The sequence below is a fragment of the Cyprinus carpio genome, chromosome A7 (genome assembly GCF_018340385.1).
Source record: "Cyprinus carpio isolate SPL01 chromosome A7, ASM1834038v1, whole genome shotgun sequence".
NCBI lineage: Eukaryota > Metazoa > Chordata > Actinopteri > Cypriniformes > Cyprinidae > Cyprinus > Cyprinus carpio.
The window spans coordinates 16,808,838-16,835,049 of NC_056578.1; the positions used below are offsets into that span (position 1 = coordinate 16,808,838).

At 36.6% G+C, this 26,212-nt stretch overlaps 2 protein-coding genes across 4 annotated transcripts; both read right to left on the bottom strand.

The window, feature by feature from the left end:
• Positions 1-437: 437 nt before the first annotated feature.
• Positions 438-17,933, bottom strand: LOC109049626 (serine/threonine-protein kinase 33-like). 3 transcript variants are annotated; one of them, XM_042759986.1, is made up of 13 exons: positions 17,740-17,933; positions 7,060-7,176; positions 6,305-6,418; positions 6,089-6,193; positions 5,764-5,902; positions 4,733-4,818; positions 3,861-3,948; positions 3,543-3,618; positions 3,327-3,439; positions 3,156-3,241; positions 2,766-3,008; positions 1,674-1,772; positions 438-1,395 (listed from the first exon to the last, which is right to left on the bottom strand). In XM_042759986.1, the coding sequence occupies exons 2-13, from the start codon at positions 7,174-7,176 to the stop codon at positions 1,177-1,179; spliced, it is 1,485 nt and encodes a 494-aa protein (XP_042615920.1). In that variant the 5' UTR covers positions 17,740-17,933; the 3' UTR covers positions 438-1,176. The 3 variants fall into 3 exon arrangements, with proteins under 3 accessions (XP_042615920.1, XP_042615919.1, XP_042615918.1); XM_042759985.1 differs by lacking the exons at positions 7,060-7,176; positions 17,740-17,933 and having other exon boundaries at positions 3,861-3,921; positions 6,305-7,024; XM_042759984.1 differs by lacking the exons at positions 7,060-7,176; positions 17,740-17,933 and having other exon boundaries at positions 6,305-7,021.
• Positions 17,934-19,295: 1,362 nt separating this feature from the next.
• On the bottom strand, positions 19,296-25,887 carry LOC109049643 (ras-related and estrogen-regulated growth inhibitor-like protein). Its single transcript, XM_042759987.1, has 5 exons — positions 25,317-25,887; positions 24,330-24,386; positions 23,154-23,227; positions 22,522-22,670; positions 19,296-21,697 (listed from the first exon to the last, which is right to left on the bottom strand). Exons 1-5 carry the CDS (start codon positions 25,366-25,368, stop codon positions 21,418-21,420), a joined length of 612 nt encoding a protein of 203 aa, XP_042615921.1. The 5' UTR covers positions 25,369-25,887; the 3' UTR covers positions 19,296-21,417.
• Between the last annotated feature and the right edge of the window lie 325 nt (positions 25,888-26,212).

Below are 26,212 nucleotides of genomic sequence, written 5' to 3' on the forward strand. Positions count from 1 at the left end.
ATGGGGCCTTTAATATTCTCCCTGAAATCCCCATGAACACGAAGACACACTCGCACACATCCACATGCAAATAGGAGGATTGTAATACAGTCTGTGTGAGTTCTGCTTGGCTATTTTAATATTGTATCCATCTTGGGGATTATTCTCTCTTCAGCAGAGAGACCGGTCGGTGCTGGAGTGCTGCAGTACTCACAGTATACCCTGCTGCTCTCAACAAGATTAGAGACCCTGCACTTTGACTCCCAATCCTGCTCTCTTCATGGTGTCTAACCACTTGGCGCCCCACCGCTCACAGTCATAGCATACAGCTAACATTAAAGTCCCCTCGCCCCCTGACTTATTTATTTGTGATTCAAGCATTCTGCACATATAACATTGGTAAGAAAAAAAGGTCACATATATTGTATACAAGAGTCACTGAAAATCAAGACAAAAAGTTTTTGGATGGGTTCTTTTTAATGGATAACAAAAAAAGAACTATTCACATACAACAGCCACCTGATGTTATTTGGCAAAAGATGACCAGTGTGATAAGCACAGCTGCAGAGGAAACAGCAGACATTCATAGAATGAATAGTCCATCAAGATTTTTTACATGTACTGTTGTGGCATTTGCTTTAGTCAAAAGTGCTATAAACTATGTTGTGTTTGAATATTGCATCAAATTACTCTGTTATTGCATATTTACCACTGCAAACACAGAGCAAAAGCTATTAAACCCTGTTAAAGTCAATACATTCTTCACAGTCCTTCATGATGAAACATACTTTATTCTCGAGAGAATTTATTAGCTAATAGCATTTCAGTGTGTGCAAAAAATGACTTATGCACCTTATGTTAGATGCCATGAATAGGCATGATGAGTTAATCTGTTTCAGGTCAATACAATACAGCAACTAAACCCCAAAATACAGTATCTAGTAGCTCACCCTCAAAAGAGGAGGCCTCTGTCTACCTCATAAAAAAAGGCAACATAACTATTATGATCCATCCATAAAAGCAAACACATTCACATTGGAGGAAGTACAGTTTTACTTCAGCTTCACTGTAAAACTATTCTGGCTTAAAGAGTTATTCGTGTAGGCTATCCAGCGGGGCCAAAAGCAGCAGTGACCCCCTGGAGTTCCTCACCTTTGGCACTGAACGCAACTACTCAAGCAGCCTCACCGCCGAGGTCTAGCTGTGTTTTTTAGCCCGGGAGCCAAAGGCTGGATTGGTGGAACGGTGGATGGAAGTGGTGCAGGGACGTGGGGACAAGCTTTCGCACCTGCTTGAGTTGGATACTGCAGAGGCTGCTTCTGTTGATGATGGTTTGAGACAGGATCCCGAGATAGGGGAGGCCTTGCTGTAGCTTTTTGCGCTTGGCTGAGCTGGGGGTTTGTTACCTGTGTGAGACTGTGGAGATAAAACACTCTCATTCATCTCACAAAAGCGCAACATGTCACTACTGGACAGTGCTGTATGACAGCTGCAGGAAAAGGGTTATCTTGGCACCATCTAGTGGCTGTTCAGAGAACAGGCAGTTAAAAAAAAAAAAAAAAAAAAAAAAACGTGGAGGCTGGATTTCTTTCACATAACTTTTGGGAGACAAAATATCTCCTTTTGAATAAGCACAGATATTTAAGAAAATCAAATGCAAACCAATCTGAAGCTCAATCAAGTGAATGACTGACCTGTGCAGTGGATGTATTGAGAGTGCTGCAGGCCTTTGCACCGGATGCACTCTTCTTAACACCGTTAGAGGTGGACGCTGATAGTTTTTTCTTCAGAGGCTATAGGAATGAAATATATAACACATGAAAACCTGAGTTACCTTCAAAGACTTTCGAGCAAATCAGTCCACATGTCAGCAATATTAGAATTTCTGATCATGCAAGTGCAGCTCCTATCTGCTTAAATAGGCATATACCAAACTCCATAAAACTGCTTGCTAACTGTTTGCCAAGGTTACAATAAAACAACATGTCAGCTCCCCAAGAAAATCTGACACAAATGACAACATAAGCTTTGTTTGTTTACCTTGATTCAGGCTAAAAACTGAACTAAAAATTTAAAACTGTTGTCTTGTGAATATTGTCTCAGCTAAATGATGTCATTATACAAATATTATATATTAGCAGTGAATATTTTCACAGTATAGCACAGCCTTAGTGCTTTTGTAAAATGTCCACCTCATAATAAAATTAAAAGAATTATTTATTTAAAAAAATAAAAATAAAATCTTCTCTGCATTTCACATCTGCTCAACCTTTTTTTTCTCTCCATAATGTAGCTTTCTAATAATCCTGGCATTGTATACTATGAATATTGTTCATGGCTCTGTAACAAATTGCTTATGTTCCTCTTTTGTAAGTGGTTTTGGATATTTAGCATCTGCTAAATGTAAACATAAGGGCACAAACATTCAGTAAAAATACATTCTATTACGTTCATTAAGTGGTATCCTTTAACTAGATATTGTATTGTCTCTAACAAGTAAAAGATAACAGAATTCTCAGTGGGTGTAGTGATATACACATTAAATGGTGAGCAGATGATCTGCATCAAAGCTTTTATTATTTTAGAACTAAAAAAGGGACTTCCATTCCTATGGCTGTGATGAAGGATTGAGATTCGTCCAGACTGCTCTTGAAAATTTGATCTGACTGGTCTTTCATCATACAATGAACAACTGAATGCTTTTTTTAAATGCATGATGATGCAGAAATGTTTCACTTTTGTATTTGTATGAACTGCATTGCAACACTGTATTGTTTTTTTTTTACCTTCTTGTTTCGGGTGGAGTGTTGGCTGCTACTGCTGCTGTCTCTGACATCCTCAGGAGATGCTGGGGTTACTGAGAGTTCCTGAGATGTTCTCGGCCCAGACCTTTTGTTCTGAGAGAAAGTGAGAGAGAGGTTTTGCAGTCCCTCACTCATCGCCACACCCTCTTCATCCTCTGGAGCATTCCGGAACTGACGCATCATCTCTAAGACATTCGTATGTGTAACAGTGGTGGAGCTGTCCCCCTGTGAACACAGATTTTCTGTCTTTCAGGTCTTTCTTTCTGGCAGGTTCCCCATTTAGTCATCCATCAAACTGAAAAGTGCTAATTAGATGATTTCTGAATCTATAATATTCATGACCTCATTTTAAGAGTAATTGAGCTCTCTTACCGAAATCCAAGGGTTATCTAGCAGCTCATTGGCTGTGATGCGGTGAGCTGGGTCAACTTTCAACAAACACTGTATTACAGCTTTGGCTGCAAGACAAAACATAAAATAGTTACTAGACTGGCTGAACTGCAATCATAATAGAACAGTGTGGGCACCAGAGGCAGTACTAACCTGCATCACTAATGGTGTGCCACACAGGGCCAGAGAAAGTGAGCTCTCCTTTCATAATCATCTCAGAAAGCCTTTCCTTGGAGCTGGAAATGAAAGGAGGCTCTCCACACAGTCTGTAAAGAATTACACAACACATACATACACACAAAGTGTAAGTCAGCCATGCGAGTCTGTGTGTGGGCATAAGATGGAAAACAACATGGGAGATCTTCTTACAGTGTGTACATGATGACGCCAATGCTCCACAAATCACACTGTTGGCTGTACTGGTGACCATTAACCACCTCAGGCGCTGAAAGAGTAAGTCCATGTGTCAATAATGGAAGATGTTTGAGGCCAATGTAATGTCTGATATCTGATATCTGCTCTTTCTCGAATACTATTCAGCTGCACATCACTTAAATTAGGTCATCTCCTCTTTACTGCTCATTTTAATTAGCCCTTCATTCAATTTATTAAACAACCCGCATAGTAATTCATCAAATCACAAGTAAATGGAACATGTGAATGTATGCGTTTGGCTGTATGAATTACCCATGTAGATAGGTGTCCCGCAAGTGGCCTGCAGCATGTTTTCACTGCCCACACCGCCCTTCTGCACAGAGAGTCCGAAATCTGTGATCTGAGATGAGACAGGACAGGCCTTTGATACAGTATGTTATTCAAAATCAAACAATATTCAACAAAAGCACATACAGGACACACTAAAACATTTCTTTCTCTTCTTAATTATTACCATTTTTCATTATTAGATTGTGATCTACTGGAATGTTGAAAGTAATGAACTACAGACATGCTGCACTTGATCACTGTATCTTTCTGGCTTTCACTTCTAGATCTCAATTAAACTATTTATGGCCCAAACAGACTTCTACAGAGCAGCCAGTACACCCACTCGCACAGACTATGCACTCCTTGAGCCATATGAATAATATATATGAGGAGTGTATATCGTTTCATGGGTGCATGGGGGCGAGCAGGATTAATATCAAGGAGAGATGACCACCTTCTGCCAGATAAAAGCTTTTAATACAGTGCCAGGACAGTGCTGTCTTTGAGCCCCCGTTCTACTCTGATTTATAACACAGCGCTGCCCTGATTCAACCCTCCGCTCCAGGTAGTGGTTTCAGTCGGCTCCCGTCAACGTTCTATTCTGCTCCACGCTGTGCCCCTGCTGGAAATTTGTCTCAGAAAAGCCACTTGTGATTCATTTTCCTTGAGAATGTGATATGAAAGGAGTTAGGCAGGAGGTCTGGTGTAATGAGACAGTATTTAAAAAGCAGTTAAAAGGTTTGGGCAAGGAGGACAGTGGGAGAACTAATCAACAGACGAGAATGTCCAGAGGTCCCACCGCGTTTGAATGCCATACCACATGCCTGTGCAGAAGTTTTTACCGTCTCTCTCACCTTGATATTGACCATATCGTTATCGTTGCCTTGGAGAAAACTCTTCACAAGAATGTTTTCCAGTTTGAGGTCACGATGAACAATGTCTGAGAGAGAGAAAGAAGAAACAGAGCAAGGGAGAGATGGGATCGTTTTATTCACACAGAGGAGAGCATGGCAAAAATGCAACGCACTGGAATGGTAACAGTTTTAAATATGCTTCAATTCTAGTTAATTTTTTGCTCTGTTTTCTTAAAATTGCAATTCATACCATCAGTTCTCATGTGAACCAAGAATACAGTAGAGGGCCCACCTCTTCTTACCATTCTACACACATCATGATTCTTCATTACTGCTTTACACATTAACTGTACACACTTAAATAGAAATGTGAAAATAATCAAATTATAATCAGCGTGTGAGGATAATATACTGCAGTCTCATAAAACACTCTAGTCCTGTATACACACTGTAAGTGGAATCATTAGCTCCTCTAGACGTGAGACACACTAGCACCCGGGGACTGTTGAAAAACACACCTATTAATCAGTATTCCTCCCCTGCTCGTTGTTAATGACTCATTAGCCCCATGTAATGGTGTCTCATTGCAAAGCAATGTCCTAAATTACCTCTAACTGCAGATTTCACAAGAAGGAGAGGAAAAGAGAAAAAACGGCAAGAATCTTCAAATAAACCCCTCAGACTCAATTAAAATGGGCTGATATTTTGTCTGACAGTTGTTCATTATTATCTCATTATTAAAACAAGCCTGATTCTCCGTAATGACAGAGAAACTTAATGCGGATGCAATCATCACAGCAATTATCGGATGGGGGGAAAAATCAAAGCCATTGTATATGACAACAAAGATGTGAGCAATTTTTCAAGCTTTAGGGTTTTTGTTTAATGCATTTCTCTAAAGGTAAGGCCACTGAAATAGAAGAATATAATATGTAGTATGTTTTCAGAGTAAGGAACCATCAACCATAGGCTCATAAGAACCATCTGCTTATGAATGTCAGGGGAGGTGTATTGAGTTTTGCAAGCATCACCTTTTTTATGCAGATAAACAATAGCTTCAGATAAGCTTTTGATGATGTGTCTGGTCTCCTCCTCAGTGAAGTGCTTGTTCTTCTGTAGGAGATCTTTTAGATCGCCTCCTTCACAAAGCTCAGTCACGAGGTACATCCTCTAGTGAATGGCACACAAACATACATACTGTATGTACAATTCTCATTTCTGACATCAAACAAGAAACTGCTGTCAAACACAATCCAGCTGCATACACAGTAGTATGATTCAGTTCACAATAGCACAGCTGAATGAACTTTAAAGGAAAGAGGAGTGTGAAACAGAAGATCGTGTTTTTGTTCTCACCTTTGGTGTTTCAAAAACTTCCTCCAGATGTATAATATGTTCATGTTTCACTTGTTTCATGATGCTCACTTCTCTTTCCAGATGTTTTACACCAGAAGTGCCTGCCTGCATGGATACAAAGCATTTGTGACACTTGACCCATCCTTGACAACCATGGGAGCGGCTCTCCATCAATCACCTCTGTCAACAGTTGAAACATATCCACCAAACACTTACCTTCTCTTTGTTCACCTTCTTAATTGCCCACTTCCTCTGCGTCTCAATGTGAGTGGCTTCGCAGACGACGCCAAAGTTGCCTTGACCTAATTTACTCCCAAAGGAATAGATTTTCTGGGTACCCAAATAAAGAGGATGCATTATGTGAAGTATTACATACACACTCCTTCTCCTATAGTGACAGTAAACAATGCTCCAGCTCTGACTAATGGGGTCAGAATGAGGGTGGGTTTGTTTTTCAGCTTCTCTATACTCCATTAAGTTGAGACCTGAATCCTTAAAGTGGAACTTCATTTTCAAGTTTGCCAGTCTCTGGAGTTTGGGAGAATATAGTATTTCTAATCAAGTTACAAATGATTAAGTTGCTGCTGCAGTTCATTCAATCTCAGGTCTAATTAACTTGATCATTATCTCTGCACATGCAAGGCTGAGCACTGCCTGCTGCGGATTTGGCAAAGACAGCAGTCAGAAACCTCTTGAGAGGGTGAGGGCAATCAACAGCATAAAGAGGTGTAATTTCCCTCCAGGCCTGATGAGGGCGCTACCAGATTGAACTGAGGTCACGCTGGGGCAAGCAAGGCCATGGCTCTGTAAGATAGAAATGGCCTTTTGCCACTAATTTGAAGCCATAGCCTTCTGATGGCTAACAAAATAATGTCTTCTGCGCAGCAAGAACAAAAATTCAAGGCAAAATTGGTTGGGAATGTTCATATGGAATTTAGCATGCACTGCATGTAGATCAATATGGACTCTACCTGTATGTCAGTTTCATCCTCAATGCGAGTGTGAGGCACCTTCTTCTCTGCACTGTTTGTGCGAGTCCATTGAGATGCCATTTTCTTTTCTGCTCCAGAAACATTTGTATGTGTCATCTAAGGGTGACATGAATCAATTTTAGTTATTCGCACATATAGAGCAACAACATAATTTCAAACATGGAAACCCTCACAAAAAGAGATCATAATTAGCGACACTGGGGTATCAATCACTACCCATGCATGCACCCATATTTTTGCACGAAAACTGTGAATTTTTTTAAATGCACAAATAATGATCCATTAATAAATCACACAAAAAAATCTTAAAAGTCTTTAAAAAAATTAAAAGAGTAGGAAAACAAAAAGGACATGTTTGCAAAGATTGAATGCACAGTAGAGCTTGTATGAAAAACCCTTATATGACAAGGACTTCCTCATTTAGAATCATCAACATTAGAATAGGTTAACTTATGTGTAAAGTTTTCTGAATGTAGAAACTTTTCTGTGCATGCAAGTTCTTATATGTAATTATTAGTTAACAATGACCAGTCTCTCAAAAGCTTGTATATTACAATGAATTGTAAAGTTTCAAATAAGATATTTAATTAAATATTCAGGCAGGAGTAAATGTCTGTCATCATGTTCATGCATCTACGTGTATAATGTCTAAACCGTAACCCTTTATTAGCTAGGCTTCAACTGTCACTCTCCAATTCACTTCTCACTTTAAAAGAAAGTGTCTAAAGTCTCCACACTAGCATTAAGTACAATTTACTCAGCTTAAAACCATGCTCCAGAGCCAAATTAAATGTAAAGCAATCATGGTGTGATGAGAGGGAGCGGCGAAGTGGATCCGCCAAACAGACAAGAGATTAAATATTAATGAGGAGGCAGTGTCTTTAACCTCTCCTCTCTCAGTGGCATTATCAAGTCCTGCTGACAGGTCCTCTCATAACAGCACTGCCTCTCTTATTACTGACCATCTATCTGCTAAACAAATTGATTGTGACACATTCTGAAAACTCCCATCAGCTCACAAATAGTTATGTGATAAGAGTAGCAGAGGTCAAAGTGTAACACAATGGGGTTCCCTCTAAACAGGTTTAGGAAATGGGGAAAAATGATCATGGCACAGAGACATCTGAACTGAGAAGCTGTCACTTTTTGCAGCATTGGGTTTTGCAATTGCAAGAGAATGTGTAAAAGAGATAGTTCTGAGGTAAATGGTAAAATGTTGCTGAACAAGTGCTTTGTTAGTAGAGAGGAACTGTGAAGTCTTCTTCAAAAAAGCTCTTAAACTTCAAAAACTGAGTGGCATTGATGAAAAGGTGCATCAGCATTTCACTGGTTTATATTGGGTAAAACAACTGCAAAACTCAGATATGAAGGAGCCAAAACAAAATTGATCCATACATTTACATAAAACCCCTATTTCCAAAGTGCTAAGATCAGAGGGCTGAACGGTAAATTGGAAGAACTCTCCTCATGGTTAATGTTGAATACATATTGATTAACATTAAAGTTTTTCTTGTGCTGCTGAAAAGATGCTTCTTACCGAGGTCTTGCTGAGAGCAAATTATAATTAATTAAACTCTCATTCTGCAATTTAAACTTGCATAAATACATTTTATGGTTAATTTTAATGGGATTTTGCCAGTGAGATCCAGTGTGAAGCACTTGAATTCAGCAAAGAGCACAAATAACTCAGTGATTTAAACTAGTTTTTTAAAGCCAGATGACAAACAGGAGAAACACTGTGTGCAACGATACCATGAGAAGGCTTTTCATTCACCAGATCGCCATCACTTACCTTGGATTTGCTGTAGTAACACTGCATCTGTTGTGGGATATTCATATTGAATGTTATTATATTATTAATGTAGACATGTATTAAATGTATTTAAGGAGTAAAGGATAATAAATACAGATTTTTTGTGTTTTTTATGTTTCGATTAAGCCATAGCGTTTGTGAATTTAGCCTACTAAATGTATTTAGACTATTTTAATGTTTTTCATGCAAATGGCCAGAAACAATATAGTTACAGTTTTACCATGGTATTGAGGTGCTGTGTGTGTGGTATTAACTGTGGTTATCATTATCTAAATGTATGCTACTATGAAAGACCAATAGTTAATTTCAATAAAACTCAAACAGTCAGGATAATTAAATTTCATCATATAAAGTTGTTACAATTTTTTTTACAGATGTTACTGTTTTTGTTAATGAACATACATTTACATCTGCATCCTAACTCAAGCTACTACTACAGTACACTGTAAAAAAAAATCCGTAAAATTTACAGTAAAAAAAACAGCAGCTGTGGTTGCCGGAATTTTACCGTAGGTTTTAACTTAAATTTACAGTAAAATACCATCATTTCATTAACTGATATAATGTTGATATACCAACCTATTGAAGTACTGAAATCTGTTTTGTACCTTTGTAATACACTGATAACCACTAAATGCAGGTGGTGATGAGAAAGTCACATGATGAACCGAGGCTTTTAAATAATAACACATATAGAAGGTGCACAGTGTCATTCACACAGAAACTAAACACCATCATGGTGAGACACATGAAACTGAAATAATGCAATAAACATTCATTAAACATTCTCTTTTTTTTTCACTTTTTTAAACAACATTACGTGTAACACACAACCCTAATATACAAAAGTGATAAGAAAAAACTAAAAACAAACATGGTTATTTCAACCAAAATACATCAAATTTGAAATGTAACGCATGGAATTCTGGGAATGTCAATTTACGGCTATTCACTGTAAATTATACAGTATTTTTCACTTCCAAAAACGGTATACTTCTGTAAAATTACATGTAATGTCCAATACAGTTTTTCACCATATATAGTAGGGGAATTTACTGTAAACCATATAACAGATTTTTACTGTAGCATTTTTACAGTCTTTTACCATTAAATTCACAGTCCTTTTTTACAGTGTACTGTCAACTCAAGCTACTGTCAAATGTGCAGTTCTAAGAGACCAAAAAAATTTATCATTTTTAATATTAAAGCCTACACTACAGTTCAAACTGTGCTGAAGATATACATCATCCAAAGTCAGGCAACACAAACCGGTTTCATGATTTGAAACAATATCACTCATTAGAAAATGCAGAAACTAAGAAATAATTTTTTCTATTAAGAAATTATTGTTATTATTAAAAATATATTATTAATTATTTTTTATTATTTTGTTAAGGAAAAATGACTGAAAAAGTGTAAAGAATTCAAAAACGTGAAGTGTTTGTCGTGTTTTGATGATAAAGAGTATTTTAGAACCACAGTTAATGGTCTGGTTTCACTTAGCAGCAAAAGATCTGCCTTTAAACTTGAAAGAAATAAATATTTAAAAATGTATTGTGATAATTATTGATATTGACTGATAATGAAAAATGTTAGTGAAAATTTTTTGGGAATATTGCCCAGCCCTAGTAATAAGCTTCACTCTAAAATAGCCAGATTTCTGGAAGCACTCAAAGGAAAGTAATTGTGGCTGATAGAATGTCCACAATTGATCCTCTTGCATTTTTCATTTCTTGGCCATAACAGTAAAAATCCCATTAGTGCTTGTTTACTGATTGTTTATGGACTAAGATGTGCATTATTTCTCCTGACTGTGGAAGACATTGTGTCTTTGGCTTGAGCCCAAATTAAATGTGACAGTGGTATGTCTGAACACAGAAAGATATAACAGATCTCTTCTGCTCTTTTCTCTCTATCACATGTACTTTTCTTCCTACCTCCCCTCATGCTGTCTCTCTCTCCTCTTCTTATTTCTCTTCTTGCTAAAATCTGAATGTCAGAAAAGTTCTTCTGAAAATTATTTGGACTTGACTTGAGTCATTCATGTTACGCTGTACCTTTTAAGCTCTGTAAAAATCAATCAGTCAATAAATACATGCAAAGTTCTGTCATGAAATTCTAGTTGACACAGTTGGGTCGTTAACGCAAACTGATGATATTCACAGTGTTAAACTACTTGGCACAAGCTGATTGGTTCATGTTGCATATGCAGCCAATGAACTTGCTGCTTTACATTTAAATGGCTGGTTGGCATTCACTACACATTTCACAGCACACCCTCCACCTTCCCCAGCTCCACCTGTATAGATCTGCTACTGGTTAATATATATGTTATTTGTGCAGCAGCAGTATGTCTTAAATACTCACAGCACTGTATCAACGTATGTATTGGCAGCAGCAATTGTGAAGCGTAGCAGTTCTATTTGCCAAGACCAAATACATTAACACTGTCATATACATTACCATGCTAAAATTTTCAGAGAGCTGTCATGATAGAAATACGTTTGTGTATAAATAGTTCTAGGGCTATTAAAAAGGCCTAATATGACAGAAAGTGAAGTTGAAAACACATGAAAAAAGAAATTATTTCCAATTAAAACAAGATTGGCAGGAAAATGTGTGTTGTTTACATTTTGGAAATTTGTTTGAATTCTTAATAAATTGCCTGTTTTTTTTTTTTTATAATAGAATTTACATATTTAAAAAAAAATTGAAAACAAAAAGGTTTAAAAAATAGTGACTATTATTTAATCTAATATACAGTATTAAGACAAATTATGATGGGGATATGACAATGTACTGCATAACTTGAATGACTTAAATTATTTATCAGTGAATACTTGACCAAGAAGATTATTTGCAGAAGCCTAGCACTTAATATGTAATATATTATTAAAGCATTCATGAAATATTATTAAATATTTAAGCTTATCCTCGAAGGATGCCATAGTTTCACAAATGTGTTGGATGTTATTTGAAGGTCAATGATTGCTATTTTTACATTAAATCTGAGCTACACAAAGCAAACTGAAATCAAACCTTGCATGAAGCAGTGGTCTCCTGCTCTACTCTTACTAAAGATTTTACTCTTCTCATCAGCAGCTTAATTATTCATTGACAGGTGCTTTGATGAAAAATGATAAATGTCAAACTCTTAATGAAGCTTGGAATTACATTACAAAGTGATAGAGTGCCTTGCTTGTCCAGACTGCTTACACTATTGAAATCATTTAACCTCATAATCATAATTTACCTGAGTGCACCTCGTCATACTACATAATGTTTTCCTGTTTAACATGAAGTGTAGGTCTGTAATGGACTGCCACTTAATATAGTCCAACAACTCATAAAAATGTTACAGAAGGGATCATATCTGTAAACCTATAAATGACTTATTGCATATAAATATGGCTTGTCTTGAAAATCTAAACCAACATGTCATGACTATATTATTTGTTGGAGGAGGTTTGGAGGTCTCAAACTGTACCTCACTCTAAACCAGGATATCAACTGGTTGTTGAGAAGGGTCAAGGCTCTTCAAAGGCAAAATAAAATAAGTCCAGAGGACACCAAATTTCGCAACAAAAGAAATAATCAGTTTAAATGATGTGATGAGACTGCATGTTAAAAGTGTGGTGTGGTAAAGTATAAGCTAGACAACACATCTTTCTATTTACATGTTTTTGTCTTTGTAAAATGAATGCAAATACATACAGAACTACCGGTGTAACCTGGTTCACAAACAAATGACTCTTATGAGCCAGTTCTTTAAATGAATCATTCAGAGAGACTCACAGTCTCACAAGTTACCAGTTAGAATCATTCTTGTGAATCAAAGAATTAACAGACTGAATTCATCATTATTATTATCAACATTTAACTCACTTAATGATTATTAAGTTATCATAACTTTCATTTTCTTTACCTCAAAATAAAGCAATTGTTATGGTCACTTAATGTTTGTGAAACTTAAAAATAATATCTTTACTGCCTAATTGTTAATATGTTGTTAAATATAGACATTTCAAGTTTAATTACTTTTTTTGCAATAATGATATTTCCAAAACAATACAACATGCAGGAGTCATGAGGGAAAAGTCCCCTGTTTCCCATTAACACTACAGCAAATCAACATACAGTAATCAACATATTTAACATACAAATGTGATTCTATCAATATACTCTTAAAAACTATTGGATATGAGTAAATATATCGGGGTGCTGGGCTTTTAAAAGGCAGAAGCCAAGTGGTCAAGATGGGAAACATCACCTTATCCATGAAAATAATTAAGACCAGCACTCCACAGGGCTTTTGCCTCAGCCCTAATTATACTCATTATTCAACCATTCACTGCATCTCTACACAGTAGAGCACCATCATCAAATTTCCTGACTACAACACCATTATTGGGTTAATCAGTGATAATGATGAGTACACAGGGACCCTCTGCATTAGAGGGTAGGGCTATAACAACAATCTAGCCTTGAATGTCAGCGAAACAAAAGTACTTATAGTGAACTTCAAGTAAAAGGACAATGCACAGCATAATCTGCATTAATGACTCACCTATTGCAATGATTAACAATTCTTCAGACTGCAAATATTTGAGGAGCTCAACAGGACACAAAACATTCCACATAAGCAAGAGCACATCAAACGGTATCTTTGATGCAGTGCTTAAGGAAGCAAGCAAGCACACCCTTATGAGCATTTACCATGGCACTGTGCTAATGACTGGCATGCATTACTGTGTTGTATGCAAAAACAAATATGTAGCATTTTTTTTTCAACTGGCAGTCAGAATAACTACAAATCTTTTCAATTAATCAAAATAAAACCAAAATCATGATATGGCTTGTGTATTTAGCTATTACGTGCACAGACCTCCAGTGACTGAAGATGATTAAAGGGACAGGGGCTTGAGCCCCCCGGCAACCAACAATTTTGTTTTGTTATTTTATTATTTTATTATTACAATATTATTATCATTAGTATTCTTTTTTTCTTAAATACTATTTTGTTTTTTACAGTGAAATACTACAATACAATACTAAAATATTTTAATATATAAAATGTAGTATAATATACAATACAGTAAAATAGTACTATTTCTTTGTTTAATATTTTTTATTAATATAATAAAATTTAAAAAAAAAACAATAATAATAATAAAAAATATTATTATTATTATAGTTATATTGATACATACTCACCATTTTTTGTGATTATACATCAATATGACTATAAATTATAAAATAACCTGAAGCTTTTTTTTAAAAATCACATTTAAAAGTTTTTAATCAGAAAAATTATGATTTTTTTTTTTTTTTAAATCATGCAGCCCTGATCATTGGTGATAACAAATGATCCTAGGAAAGAGCTGTCCAAAAGATGACGTGCTCCCATGTGTAGCTGATGATTGAAGGGAGCTGGGATGAAGATGTCTGAATTAGGGGATACAAGTATATATATGAGGATAGTGTGACTGACAACCTGCCAACAATTGACAGATTTTCTGAGAGCACTTGAAAGAAAATGTCTGTTCTATGTGCAAGCCTAGTCAGACTGACAAAAAAAATAAACAAATAAATATATCTGGACAGGAAACAGATTCACTGGACATACAGTCTGGGTGAGAAACATCACCAGACAGGTGCCAGGGTATAATAAGTAAATGCCAAGTCACAGACAGTGTCTGCTTCTTGATCTTATAATCAATATATGACAGTGCACAGTCAGGAGAGACCTCAGTCTTACAGGCCAAGTGTCATTACCTGCTGGGGAGGAAAATCAGTGAGAGCCTCAGCAACTAAAAACCACCTGAGAAAGACCTGTCTCCTCTTACAGAGCAGACTCAAGCAGTGCCTACCACTGGGCACTCAAGTTACGCCTGGCAGTGTGAAATAACAAGCGTCAGCCAGAGAAGCACATAAGCCAAGAGACTTGAGGGAAACGCTTGAGGCTATGTGACACTTTAGTTTAAAATAAAAAGTGCTCAGTGTAAATACTGTTTAATCCCCAGCACTTTACAATAACAATACTCTATATGAATACAATCTCCTTTAATTACATAAGGGCCAGAGCAGTAAGAGGAGAAAATACCAGGTCAAAATAAACCTATAAAGGTTCCAAAATGTTTTTTTTTTTTTTTTTTTTTTTTTTTTTTTTTGCAGCAATGTTTTGGAAGAACCAAGACCAAAACCCCAAAAACCTTCCAGTAAGAAAATCCTAATAGAACCTATTTTTTATATTTTAATTACATTTTTAAAGAGGGGGTGGGGGTCTTATTGCATTCTGAGTTGTTTACACTGTTAAAGTGCATTCCTGTGCCAAATACACTTCTTCCAGATTCGAATAAGTTTCGGAAAATTTTTTTCAAGCATGGCTCTTCGTGACGTCATGAAGAACGGAATTCTTTTTATGGGCACTTCTTCCGGAAGAGCGCGTGCACACAGCAAATAGAGCTAGAGGAAGAGCGAGCGCACATGCTGCGCACCCATCAACATGCTTCATTCGGGTTACAGAAGTCATCGGCAACACTGCACAGGACTTGCTCAAGAAGAATGTCTCAAAAGAAGTGTGGTTTTGAAACTCTTATGCTCAGATTCAAGTACAGCTTTGTTATGCCTGGATTCAAAAAAGTCAGATACCAGACAAGATATGCAAATAAATGTATAGTAAAGCAGAACTAAAATCAATAATAAAACATCCTAAACTTATTGAAGATGTTAAAAAGAAAGGTAATCAAGTAATATTAAAGATGCTTTTGAACCCTGTAGAAGTGGTTAATTTATTAATACAATTTCTAAATAGAACTTGTTTAATTAATGGGATATAGATAGGCCATTATTATATTATTCTCTGGGCTGTGAGGGACTTGGGCTGTAGATGGAGGAGCTGAAGATTGCTATCTGCCAATAAACACACAAAGAAGAAGAAGAAGAAGTGTGTTTTTGGATGTTAGGGAAAGATAACCATATTCAGCTTCCCAAAGAACCCAGCGTTAAGGGAACAGTGGATGCAGTTTGTTTTTCCGAGACAGCAACGGAGTTTCGCACATGTGTGTTTGTTCCCGTCAATTCGGTGATGAATGTTTTATACCGAAAGATAGATTGGTCCCAGCGATAAAATATCACGGTCATGAGCAGGAATCACAGGCGCTGAGTAACTGAAAAAACTGCAAATTTCTGAGTTTTGTTGGCAATCGCCACATAAGTGCTCGTGACTCTTTAGCACCGGTCTCCAGGAGCTCGGTTGTTTTCAGAGAGAATCGTAAAGCTGTCTCTTTCTTTTAGAAATCTGATAAAACTAAAGACTATTCAGAGATATGAAGGATGTAATACTACTATATAGGTACTCAAGATTAACAAGAGATTGGCAAAAATGTGTTTGTGTTATGCCCCCTTTAATTATCTAAAGAACCTTGAAAAAACCTTGCAAGATGGAAAGGTTGCATGGATGTTAAAGGTTTTTCATGGACCTCTATGCCGATAAAGAACCTTTATTTGTAGACAGAAAATATTTGACCAGTTCTGTTTGTAAAAAAAATTGTACCTGTGTCCGAAAATGAAAAAAAGCTACGTTGCTGCTGTTTATTCAATGACAGGCAGTATTTTGTGTATAAATATACCTAAAGGAAAATGGTTTCAGCCAGGCTTCCAAAGCACCCAAACATCATTTGTAATGTTCTAGAAGAAAATCAAATGAGTTCTAGAGATAACCAAGCAAATATTTAGAGAAAACTATTTTCATGTATCTGCTTCATATTGTGCTTATTTCTCTAAGTTCAATAAAATAAAAACATTGACATATAGCCTATAAATAAATTTACTTCTTTCAGTTGCTCTATCACGTTTATTCTTTCCACCAACTGGCAACCCACACACCATACCAACTGGACTATCACAGGTAGAGATTAAGGACACATCCAAGCTTCAAAATCCAACCAGATAAAGGCATTTTAATATACAGGATGTGATGCAAACAATGAATTCAGGCATGTCTGGATGCTTTCCGACCTATAGGCCCCTGCCTGAGAAGACAGCTTTTGTCAACTTTCAGACACAGCCTATAGGTCATGAAAATTTGATCTTATTAAAAACTATATATTCCATATATTTGACCGTATTTGCTTACAGAATGACAGAATGACACCATGCTAAATATTAGTTCATTCTCCACTTTGCAACATAAAGCCTATTTTATAAGACAAAATTAGATCCGGCAGGCTGGCACAACCACTGCAACCAATATTCAGCAGCTTAAAGCCAATAATTATTTAAATCTCGTGCAAGTAGCAATTAACTCCCTATGACCTGTTCCAGCTAAATATAATTATCTGGCATAGAACCTGCATAATAATAGATGTTTTATTGCTCCCATATGTTTCAAAACACCCACTACACTAGGTGACCATATCCTGAGTGTGCTAAAATATATGCAAATATACATAACTGCATATAGTTCACTTTCAATAGTTATTTCTGTATTATTTTAGTGGATTTTTCTTATTTCTCACGTTTAATGGATAGTTGTTAGCCAAGCAACATTTCTCAGAATTGTTTTAGTCGTTTTTGAGGTCCAAAATAGAATTAAAGTAACATAAAGCTTTCAGCATAATGGTTCTACGCAAATTATGCGACTACAGAGACATATCCATTGTATTTTCCGCGAGAAATGGTGGAATTAGATTTATTTAGGTGCACATTAGTGAGATGAAAATTACACTGCAGCGCCGGACCGTGTTGCCATGGCAACACAGAGCGCTTGGCCATAGCTCGCGCTTCCTCTTCAATGAAAGCTCACGAGACATGAAGACAACCTGCTTTTATAAATATACACTTGCCTTTCATATGAGTTGTTTCGTTTGCCAAGGCATTTTCCGCTGTGACGCCTCATACAGGTCATCGAAATCCTTGATGCAGGAGAATTTGAGATGTGACACTTGCAGCTAGTTGTCCAAACTTTCCTCCCTCGAGAGAGAGAGGCAGGGCGAACTACGGTGTGGTGTGAGGGACATGGCGAGCACAAGACACCTGCACACTGTGTGAAGAACAAATTCAATAACTGGAAGCATTAATCATAAGTAGCATATTATTGTCATGTCTCAACCAGGGCCATTTCTAGCCTTTCATCAGTTACGTTACTTGAGCCCAGTAACTTATATGAGATATACAGTATACTGTTGTGCTGAATACCTTATTCGCGTACCAAGATATTTGCAATGTTTATGCAATATGCAATGCATTTTTATTTCTTTTTGTACTCTAAGTACTTCCGTATGCTGTTAGTTCTTTTCGTTTCAAAATGTCTTTGCCTGCACTCATGAGATGTTCAAACGCTGCACGAGCAGGCGTTGAACTTAATAATCTTCATCGCTGGCACGCGGGATCAATTTGAAGATTTGATTTCAAATAATTGTAGGTAAATATTCCACTTCATCCAACGTTGCAAGTATTCCGTCGTATTGTTTTACAATAGCGACAAAACGATCCAAATGATTCAGTGCGTCGAATGATTCCAACTGGTATGCTAACCGGTTTGACCAGTTCATTGAACTGACTCAAATGAGTCATTCATCCTGTTTAAGGAATCAGCAGTTCTGAATCTGAACAGCCGACAAAAATACTGGGCACACGACGTGATTGTCACGGAAAATGCACGTTCTACAACTGAAATAACTGCAGAACATTCTTTAATACGCTTTTAGTTAGATTTGATGTTTAAATTGTGAATATTATGCTATATAAAGTATTGTTTTTAACAATTTAAACAATGACTTTCACCAGTCAAAATAAGCTGGCATTGATCAGTAACAAAATGTACTTCTCTTTTAGATTTTGCTTATGGTTAAAGTTTATCATTGTTAAGACTGTTAGGAAGTACTAGGTGTTTGTCTCCATCTAGTGGATCATGAGCTCCTGTAAGGTTCATGACTTTGTTTTATCTCATTTTAAAGTGGCACATGCACAAGCGTGTGGTATTTTTCCTGAAAGTCTGGCAGTGGCATATTCTTCTGAAGAAATGCTTTTTTTAAAGGTATAACACAAGTATATTTTTAAAGCTTGTGATGTACTGCATAACTTTAAAGTAACTTTACATTCATTTCTATTTACAAGATATGTACATTTTATTGTAGGTCAGTATGGTAAGAAAACAAATGGTAATTTAGTAAATGTACTGAAAAAAAATCTGCATATAAGAGTAGGCCTACACATCTATCTATAGGTGATTTAAAACAACCGGTATTCAAACCATCAGTTAAAAAAACACTGAAATGGCTAAATTGACAATTAACTGAGTTAATTAATAAGTTGCACTCATGTGAAAATAGAATCAATTTATACTTGACAGAAATAGATTGTATAGATCAACATTTTTGACGCAGTAAGAGAAGATTCATTGTAAACATATCCGGTTATGATAGAATGTCCATCTAAGAAGCAAACATATCTTTATTCATTATAAAAGAAATATAGCAATAGTTAAAAAAAATAAATAAAAAAAAAAAACATTTTATTTGTAGGTTATTAGGTTAGTGAACATGATAATACATTTTTAAAAAATCAAGGTACACATTCCACCTTAACTACAATAGTAAGAAAAGTTCTCTACATTATGAAGTGGAATTCTGCATTATGAAGCTGCTCTTCAAACAATTTGCAAAAACAGACAAACATAACCTGCTTAAGCTAATCTCACAAACTACTGAACTATGCATGACATTACTGGTGCCTAAACAATAAACTGAAAAGTAGAATCAGTATTGTATTTTGTAACTTTAGCAGCAGCAGTAAATTCTGTTTAATACATCCTTCATCTGATAAGCAGCCTTGCACAAAAGAACTTTACCTTTGTTTTCTCCATCGACAACTCTCAATTTATTAATATTGCTGAGATTCTTTGAATTTTCTTTTTTTTTTGGAAGTCTTTCATGCCTTCTGGTGCTGTGTCTCATTACACTCCCCATTTCCCTCCATTGTGAAGCAGTGTATCATAAACACAAATTCAAGCACTTGCAAGGGCCTTGAGCCACTAAACATTGGGGCAATGATTGTAAACTGGCTCACACATAAATGTCACCGGTATTTATCAACAACAGCACTGTATTATATTCCAGGACCAATGCCCTTCTAATATGATTTGTGTTGTTTAGCATGCATCTTCACAGTAGCTGTAAAAATACAGTGCCACAGTGACATACTGTATCCACTCATCCACCATTTCTCTTGACTCAAGAGACATGAAAACATGATGGGGTATAAGTGATTTAACAGTTCACATACAGTACTTTTCCCAATCTAGACTGCTAACTTTTAAACAAAGTGATCTGCACGATCCCAGCTATCAAAAAATATTTTTGTTATTTGAACAGCAAGGGATCAGTCCATTTTATAGTTTTCCAAACATTATGAGAACATTATTTGTGAATGTTCTCTGAATATGCTGAAACAAGTAGCAACATTTTAAAAATGTTAGATGAATGTCCAACTAAAACGTTTCAGAAATAAAACATTCCATGAATGATGTATAAATAAAAATAATTCTGAGAACATTAGTAAAGACCAGATAACTCTGAACGAACATTCTGTTACCATTGCTGGAAGAACTCTTTTTTGAGAGAAACATTAACCAAAGTTCTGGGAACATTCTTTGTTAGTTTGTTTTACCTTGTTTTTGTGATTAACATAAACCAGAATGTGTTTTTACACGGGTCATTCCCAAGGGTCCACAAACCTCTTCCTGCAACTCTACATTGCATGGGGAAAGGCTGTTTTTATTCAAAAGAGGCCCTGAGAATGCTAAAGAAGGAATGCAGGAGAGTTTTATTTTCTTCTCTCTGCCATGGGTTTTTGTTAGAAAGGTAATTTATCTGCATTTTACACCTCATCACAGCATCTTGATATATGAAATACACCTCAACTTTGTTGTGCATTCCTTGACGCAAACTCAGTCTCATACCATTAAAACATTTTCAGAGAGCAAGTGAAATAATGTGTGCTACTCTTTCAAAAGAAAAGTAAAAGCTTCACCAATTTGCAAACTTTACCCATTCTTCTCAGAGATATTGAAAATATTATCATGAGCTGTATACACGTCAACAAAAAATGAATTTTAAGACAAAAGTTGCTTTGGGTGAGATAAAAGAAAAATTATGAAATAATAAAGAAACATAAGGCAAAGATTTTGCTTTCTAAAGAAAACACATTCCATAAAGGTAACTCTTGAACTAAAATTATTTATAATGCAAATAAATGCAAAGATGGTAGTGCGAAGTATGTGTCATTGGGATACTGTGTCAGCAGTCAAAAAGTTTGAGAACCACTGCTATATATGATGTTCTCGGCTGTGTGGGATTTCTCATAGTCGTTTGAATTTGAATTTGCTCCATGTATCAAAGCATACTTCTATTCGTACACATAAAACATTTCCAAGAACATCAGGTTTAACAGGGTGAAATCTCCATTACTGATTCAATGGAGACTGACTCATTGCTCTTTTCTAGGCTTTTCATGTGCTGCACTCAAACAGACTGTCTCCTCTTGCCAAAGACATTGTTAATGAGCTTGGCCATGGATTTGGAGCCACTGTACCGCCTGCGGTCGCCTCTATGCTTAAACTGTTCCATCACATGGCGGATGAGCTTTGTGAAGAGGTTGGAGATCTCCAGGTAGTTCTCAGCCGCTGAAACCTCCTGGAAGAGGCATTTGTTCTCCTGGGCAAGAGAGCGGCCCTCCTCTTCACTCACTTGGCGGCTGTGACATAAGTCCTGCTTGTTACCCACCAGGCAGATGGGAGCCTCCCTATTGAAATGAAATCTGATTATTTGCTTTCAAGAGAAAATTGCTTTGTGATCAGAACATGGCCATATGATGTAAATTGAGTAGTGGTTAGGAATACATTTATAATTGCTTCTTATAGTTGAATATGTAAATGTGACATTAGATAGTAACATCCATATTGAATCTAAACATGTTCATAGACTGAGATTAATTTCTCACACTGTGTGTCCTAATTGGAACAATGGCAATGGCATTGCCTACATTTTTCCTCAGCTGACACCATAGAAAGTGGAACAATTTGACGTTAAAAAATATCAAATGGTCACAATGTGGTTGGAAATTTGTTGCGAAGCTAAAACTTCAAGTTACAAGTACAACCACTTGCTGCTATTTTTGAAGTGTCAAAATTTTAAGCTGGATTTGAATTTTGGATGTTGGATTTTGACCACCCATGAGTGATCTCCTTGCCCATTTCAGAGTTCTAATAGGCTCCAGATGCCCAGTTTCATGCTCACTTATTATCGTTTCAAAGGACTTTCAAATGACAAATAACCAGTGAAACCTAAACCATCCAGACTTTTACATTTCTCTTTAAATGTGATGGACTAAAATGGAAAGCTTTGGCCTGCTGGTCATAATACAGTTTTCAAAACCATTGGAAATCTTACAGTTCTTTTGATTATTTGATGTGACCCTGTCTGTCCTTTACAGATGTGCACAGATCCAAGCAGGAAGCCTCCACTCTGTTCTGCAAATGGTCCTCGTTAATTCATTAAAACTCCATCGTCCTATTCCAGTCAACATCAGACAAAGGTCAAAAGGTCACTGGAGATACTCTGACTCACCCTTTACAGGTCTCTCGACGACTCTCTTTGATCTGCGCCAGGATGTTTTTGGCATTTAGGAAGGACGTACGGTCACTGATGGTGTATACCACCACAAAGCCATCAGCCCAGTCCTGTGGTTCCTCTAGGATACATCTGCTTTCTCCACTCTGCGGGGGTGGGGACACACAGAGGTCCAGTCAAAAAAAAACATGCTCATGTAAAATCCCGTCTGACAAAATGGAAAAGTGGATTGTTATTTCATTTGTTTAGAGCTGACTATATCTCTACCAGAAGTTTTTGTTTTGGATGCAGTGATTGACTGCCATACATGGGTTGACTGTATATACACAGGGGTTTAGTTACAGTGTAGAAAGGTGCCCATCTCATGACTTCCATTTTGGAAATCAAAGTAAAACAACAACTGGCAAAGTAAAAGTTCCCAGATGCAGCAGCTGTAAGATGTGAGGCTCAGTTTTCAAAGGCTCTGCACTGTATACTCTGCTTCAGGGAAAGACCATAAATCCCATCAGAACACAATATGCATTTCCCATAAGAAGCAGGTATATCTGAGCATGTTTGCCTATGGCAGTGTTTGTATGAACGCTAGCCATGAGCTCAGGGTAGCCATTATAAAAAGAATAAACACATACCTGTGAGCACGGATCAAAGACTTCCAAGTTCAACTGTCTTCCATCAATGGAGAGCCTTTTATGGTATAAGGAGTCTGTAACAAACAATGTTGGATAAAATCCTTGTATTAAAACAAACGTGCACATCATAAAATCAGACCCCTGAAATCAAGGTAGACTTTTAGAGGCTCGTATAAAATTCAAGGGAATAAAAGTAGACACTGAGTGCATGTGATGTGATACACATGCAGTTGTATCAGAGGTGCAGAGATTACCGGGAGCCTCAAAAAATCCATGGCATGATTAGATGGAATAGACTTTTAGGAACTAGACAACAGGAAACATACACGACCAGCCCTGCATGTACACAGAGTTGAGCCTTTTACAATCAATCTTAAAAATCATTATTTAGGGATGAAAATTGTGTAATCATTTACTCCACCAAATGTCTTTCCTGTATGACTTTCTTCTGTGGATTACAAAAGTAGGTATTATGAAGAACGTTTGAATGTTTTTGTCCATATAATGAAAGCTAAAGGAGTAAAAACAGAATCCCATTGACTTATACTGTATGAAATAAATATTGTAAGAAATAAACTCATAAAGGTTTGGAACGACATGAGGTAAGTAAATCATGACAGCATTTTCACTATCTCTGTAGAGCTCATCAAATCAAAAAAATACACTGTCGAAATTTATGTTAAAAAAAAGGATCTGTGGTTGCCAGAAATTCACTGTAAAATATACAGTGACAATGTTTCAGGTATTACAGGATGGCATAATGGTGCCAGTATATTTACAACTTTATTTCAAGTTATGTTAATTTACTAAACTGCTAGAAGTACCAAAATCTGCTTTGTACCTTAAAATGTGCTGAAAACCACCACAATAATACAGGTTTTTAAAGAGAAAGCCATATGATAAATCAGTTAATTGTAAACAGCAATCGTAAATATATTTTTAAAAAAAAATAATAAAATGGCAAAACTATTTTGCAGTGTACTCTAAGAGATTCTCACTTTTTTGCAATAAGCTGTGTTTCAATGTATTCTTTTTTTTTTTAGTTATTTTAATCCTTTTACTCATTTCACTCATACATTTTTGCACTCAGATGCATACTTCTGTCCAATTGCATATAAAGGAAGTACTCTTGCATCAATAAAATACATGTGAGACTGTATGTGAGACTATACTTACTGGTATTTGACGCATATTCTCCTATGAATCGCTTGGTCAAGAATCTCACCAAAACCGCTGATGACAAGAGAGAGGAAATGATTGATCAGTCAGTTATTGAGATTGATCATCCTAAGCCTTGAGGTAAATGACTCGTATGACCATTTAAAATAGCAAGAGAGAGAACAAGGTCAAAGAACAGCCCCTTATCAAAACTTGGCCAGTCTACAGCGAATGCTGGTGCTTATTTAGCACAGGAAAAACTGTTACAATTTCCCCATGAGCACACTACCTGTTCTATATTAAATATTTGAGCCATGAAGCTATGCTGGCTCATTGTAGTCAAGGCTTGAGTTTCCGTGTATAAATACACACTCCGCGGCAGCCTCGTGAAAGCCACTTTCAGTTCCCCCAACCAATTATAAACCATTAAGCAGTCAGGATTTAATATTCCTCACAAACCCCTCAAATTTACAACAATAGACCTTCCTTGTTGTTCTGTTCTGTCTTCACCCTGGCCATTCAGATCAGAACCTTGATTTAGGACCCTCACTAAACTAGTTTTGGTCTCAGGGGACGTAGAATCATCATTTCCCAAACACTTAATAATCATTAGCACAGGTATGCAGCCTCAAGGGCTAAATGTTCCCATGCTGCTGAGTGGAACAAAAAATAATCTTTCCCCAATTTCAGCAATTACTTGCCTCTCACAACCATCTCTTTCAATTTCCCTCTCAGATGACTTGTATAACCATGACCTCACTACTGATCTGTTCCAATATACAAAGTGCTTTGAGTGTTTGTAGAGGGCAGACATAATGTCTTAGTGCATTGTGAAGCACTCACACATATTACTGTACAGCTCACACATGGATCATTTCCAACTCAAAATGTGAGGACCATGCAACAGGCACATGTTGCTGTAAGGTTTAAGTTAATATGAAAGACACATATTTAGATATGCATATAAAATGTACACACTGCATAGAGTATAAGATGAGTGCTCACCAGATTTGCCTGCTCCCTCACTGCCCAGCAGAGCTAGTTTGATGTCATTCATTGTTGTAGATGGTGCCCGGTGTTTGCTGTGCTTCTCTGTGTCCAAGTAGTTGGACAGTCCCAGCTACAACTCTTTATTATTTACTCTTCTCGGTAAAGTGGTGCCACGCTCTCGCTCCTTCTCTCTCTCTCTCTCTCTCTCTCTCTTACTCTCTTTCTGTTGTACTCGCAGATGTTCCTCTCTTCCATCTCCCCTCCCACTACTCACAGAGTGCTGAGCTGCCACAAGGTCAATTCAACATCCCTTCGATACTGAAAAGTTGTTCAGATAAGTGAAGAACTTTACTTTTGTGAATTTAAACCAAAGTGCTCTGTGATCGGATTTTGATCAGAAACTCTGATTTAGATTTAAGCAATATTAAACTAAATGAAACACTGTTCACAGTCCAAATGGACTGGTGGAACTATTCAATGACTCGTTTTGCAAGAGACATCATTGCGACGGTAGGTGGTGAAAGAAATTGTCTTTATGAATGAGTCTTTGAATCTTTGACTCATCAAATGTTGCTCAGAGACACGCAATTGCTCTACTGTGACTTTATCTCTAATGAAACAATTAAATATAGGGGAGCAAACATAGACAATCTAGCTGCCAATATCATTTATTTTACTCTGTCAATTATAATATTTCATTTCTGAATGACTTTCTGATTTATTTATTGACTAATAAAGACCTAATAAAAGGTCTCTTGTCACCACCTACTAAAAGGGTCAGTGAAAACCCCCACCGCAGCAACTGACAGTTATAAAACAAAACAAAATAATTCAGCTTAAATAGAATACTCACTTGATTATTTATATAGTGTAAAATAATCAGGAATCAAATCATGCTGAGATTCTGGATC

Excerpts from the sequence above, each read along its gene's own strand:
- LOC109049643 (XM_042759987.1), bottom strand. The coding sequence starts at position 25,368 with ATGAATGACATCAAACTAGCTCTGCTGGGCAGTGAGGGAGCAGGCAAA. Across the intron at positions 24,387-25,316 it reads TGAGGGAGCAGGCAAATCTG|CGGTTTTGGTGAGATTCTTG; the intron begins GTGAGCACTCAT and ends TCTTGTCATCAG. Across the intron at positions 22,671-23,153 it reads TCTTTGATCCGTGCTCACAG|AGTGGAGAAAGCAGATGTAT; the intron begins GTATGTGTTTAT and ends CCACCCCCGCAG.
- LOC109049626 (XM_042759984.1), bottom strand. The coding sequence starts at position 6,598 with ATGAAGTTCCACTTTAAGGATTCAGGTCTCAACTTAATGGAGTATAGA. Across the intron at positions 4,819-5,763 it reads TGTTTATCTGCATAAAAAAG|ACATTGTTCATCGTGACCTC; the intron begins GTGATGCTTGCA and ends TCTCTCTCTCAG. Across the intron at positions 3,242-3,326 it reads GCACACCATTAGTGATGCAG|CCAAAGCTGTAATACAGTGT; the intron begins GTTAGTACTGCC and ends TTTGTCTTGCAG.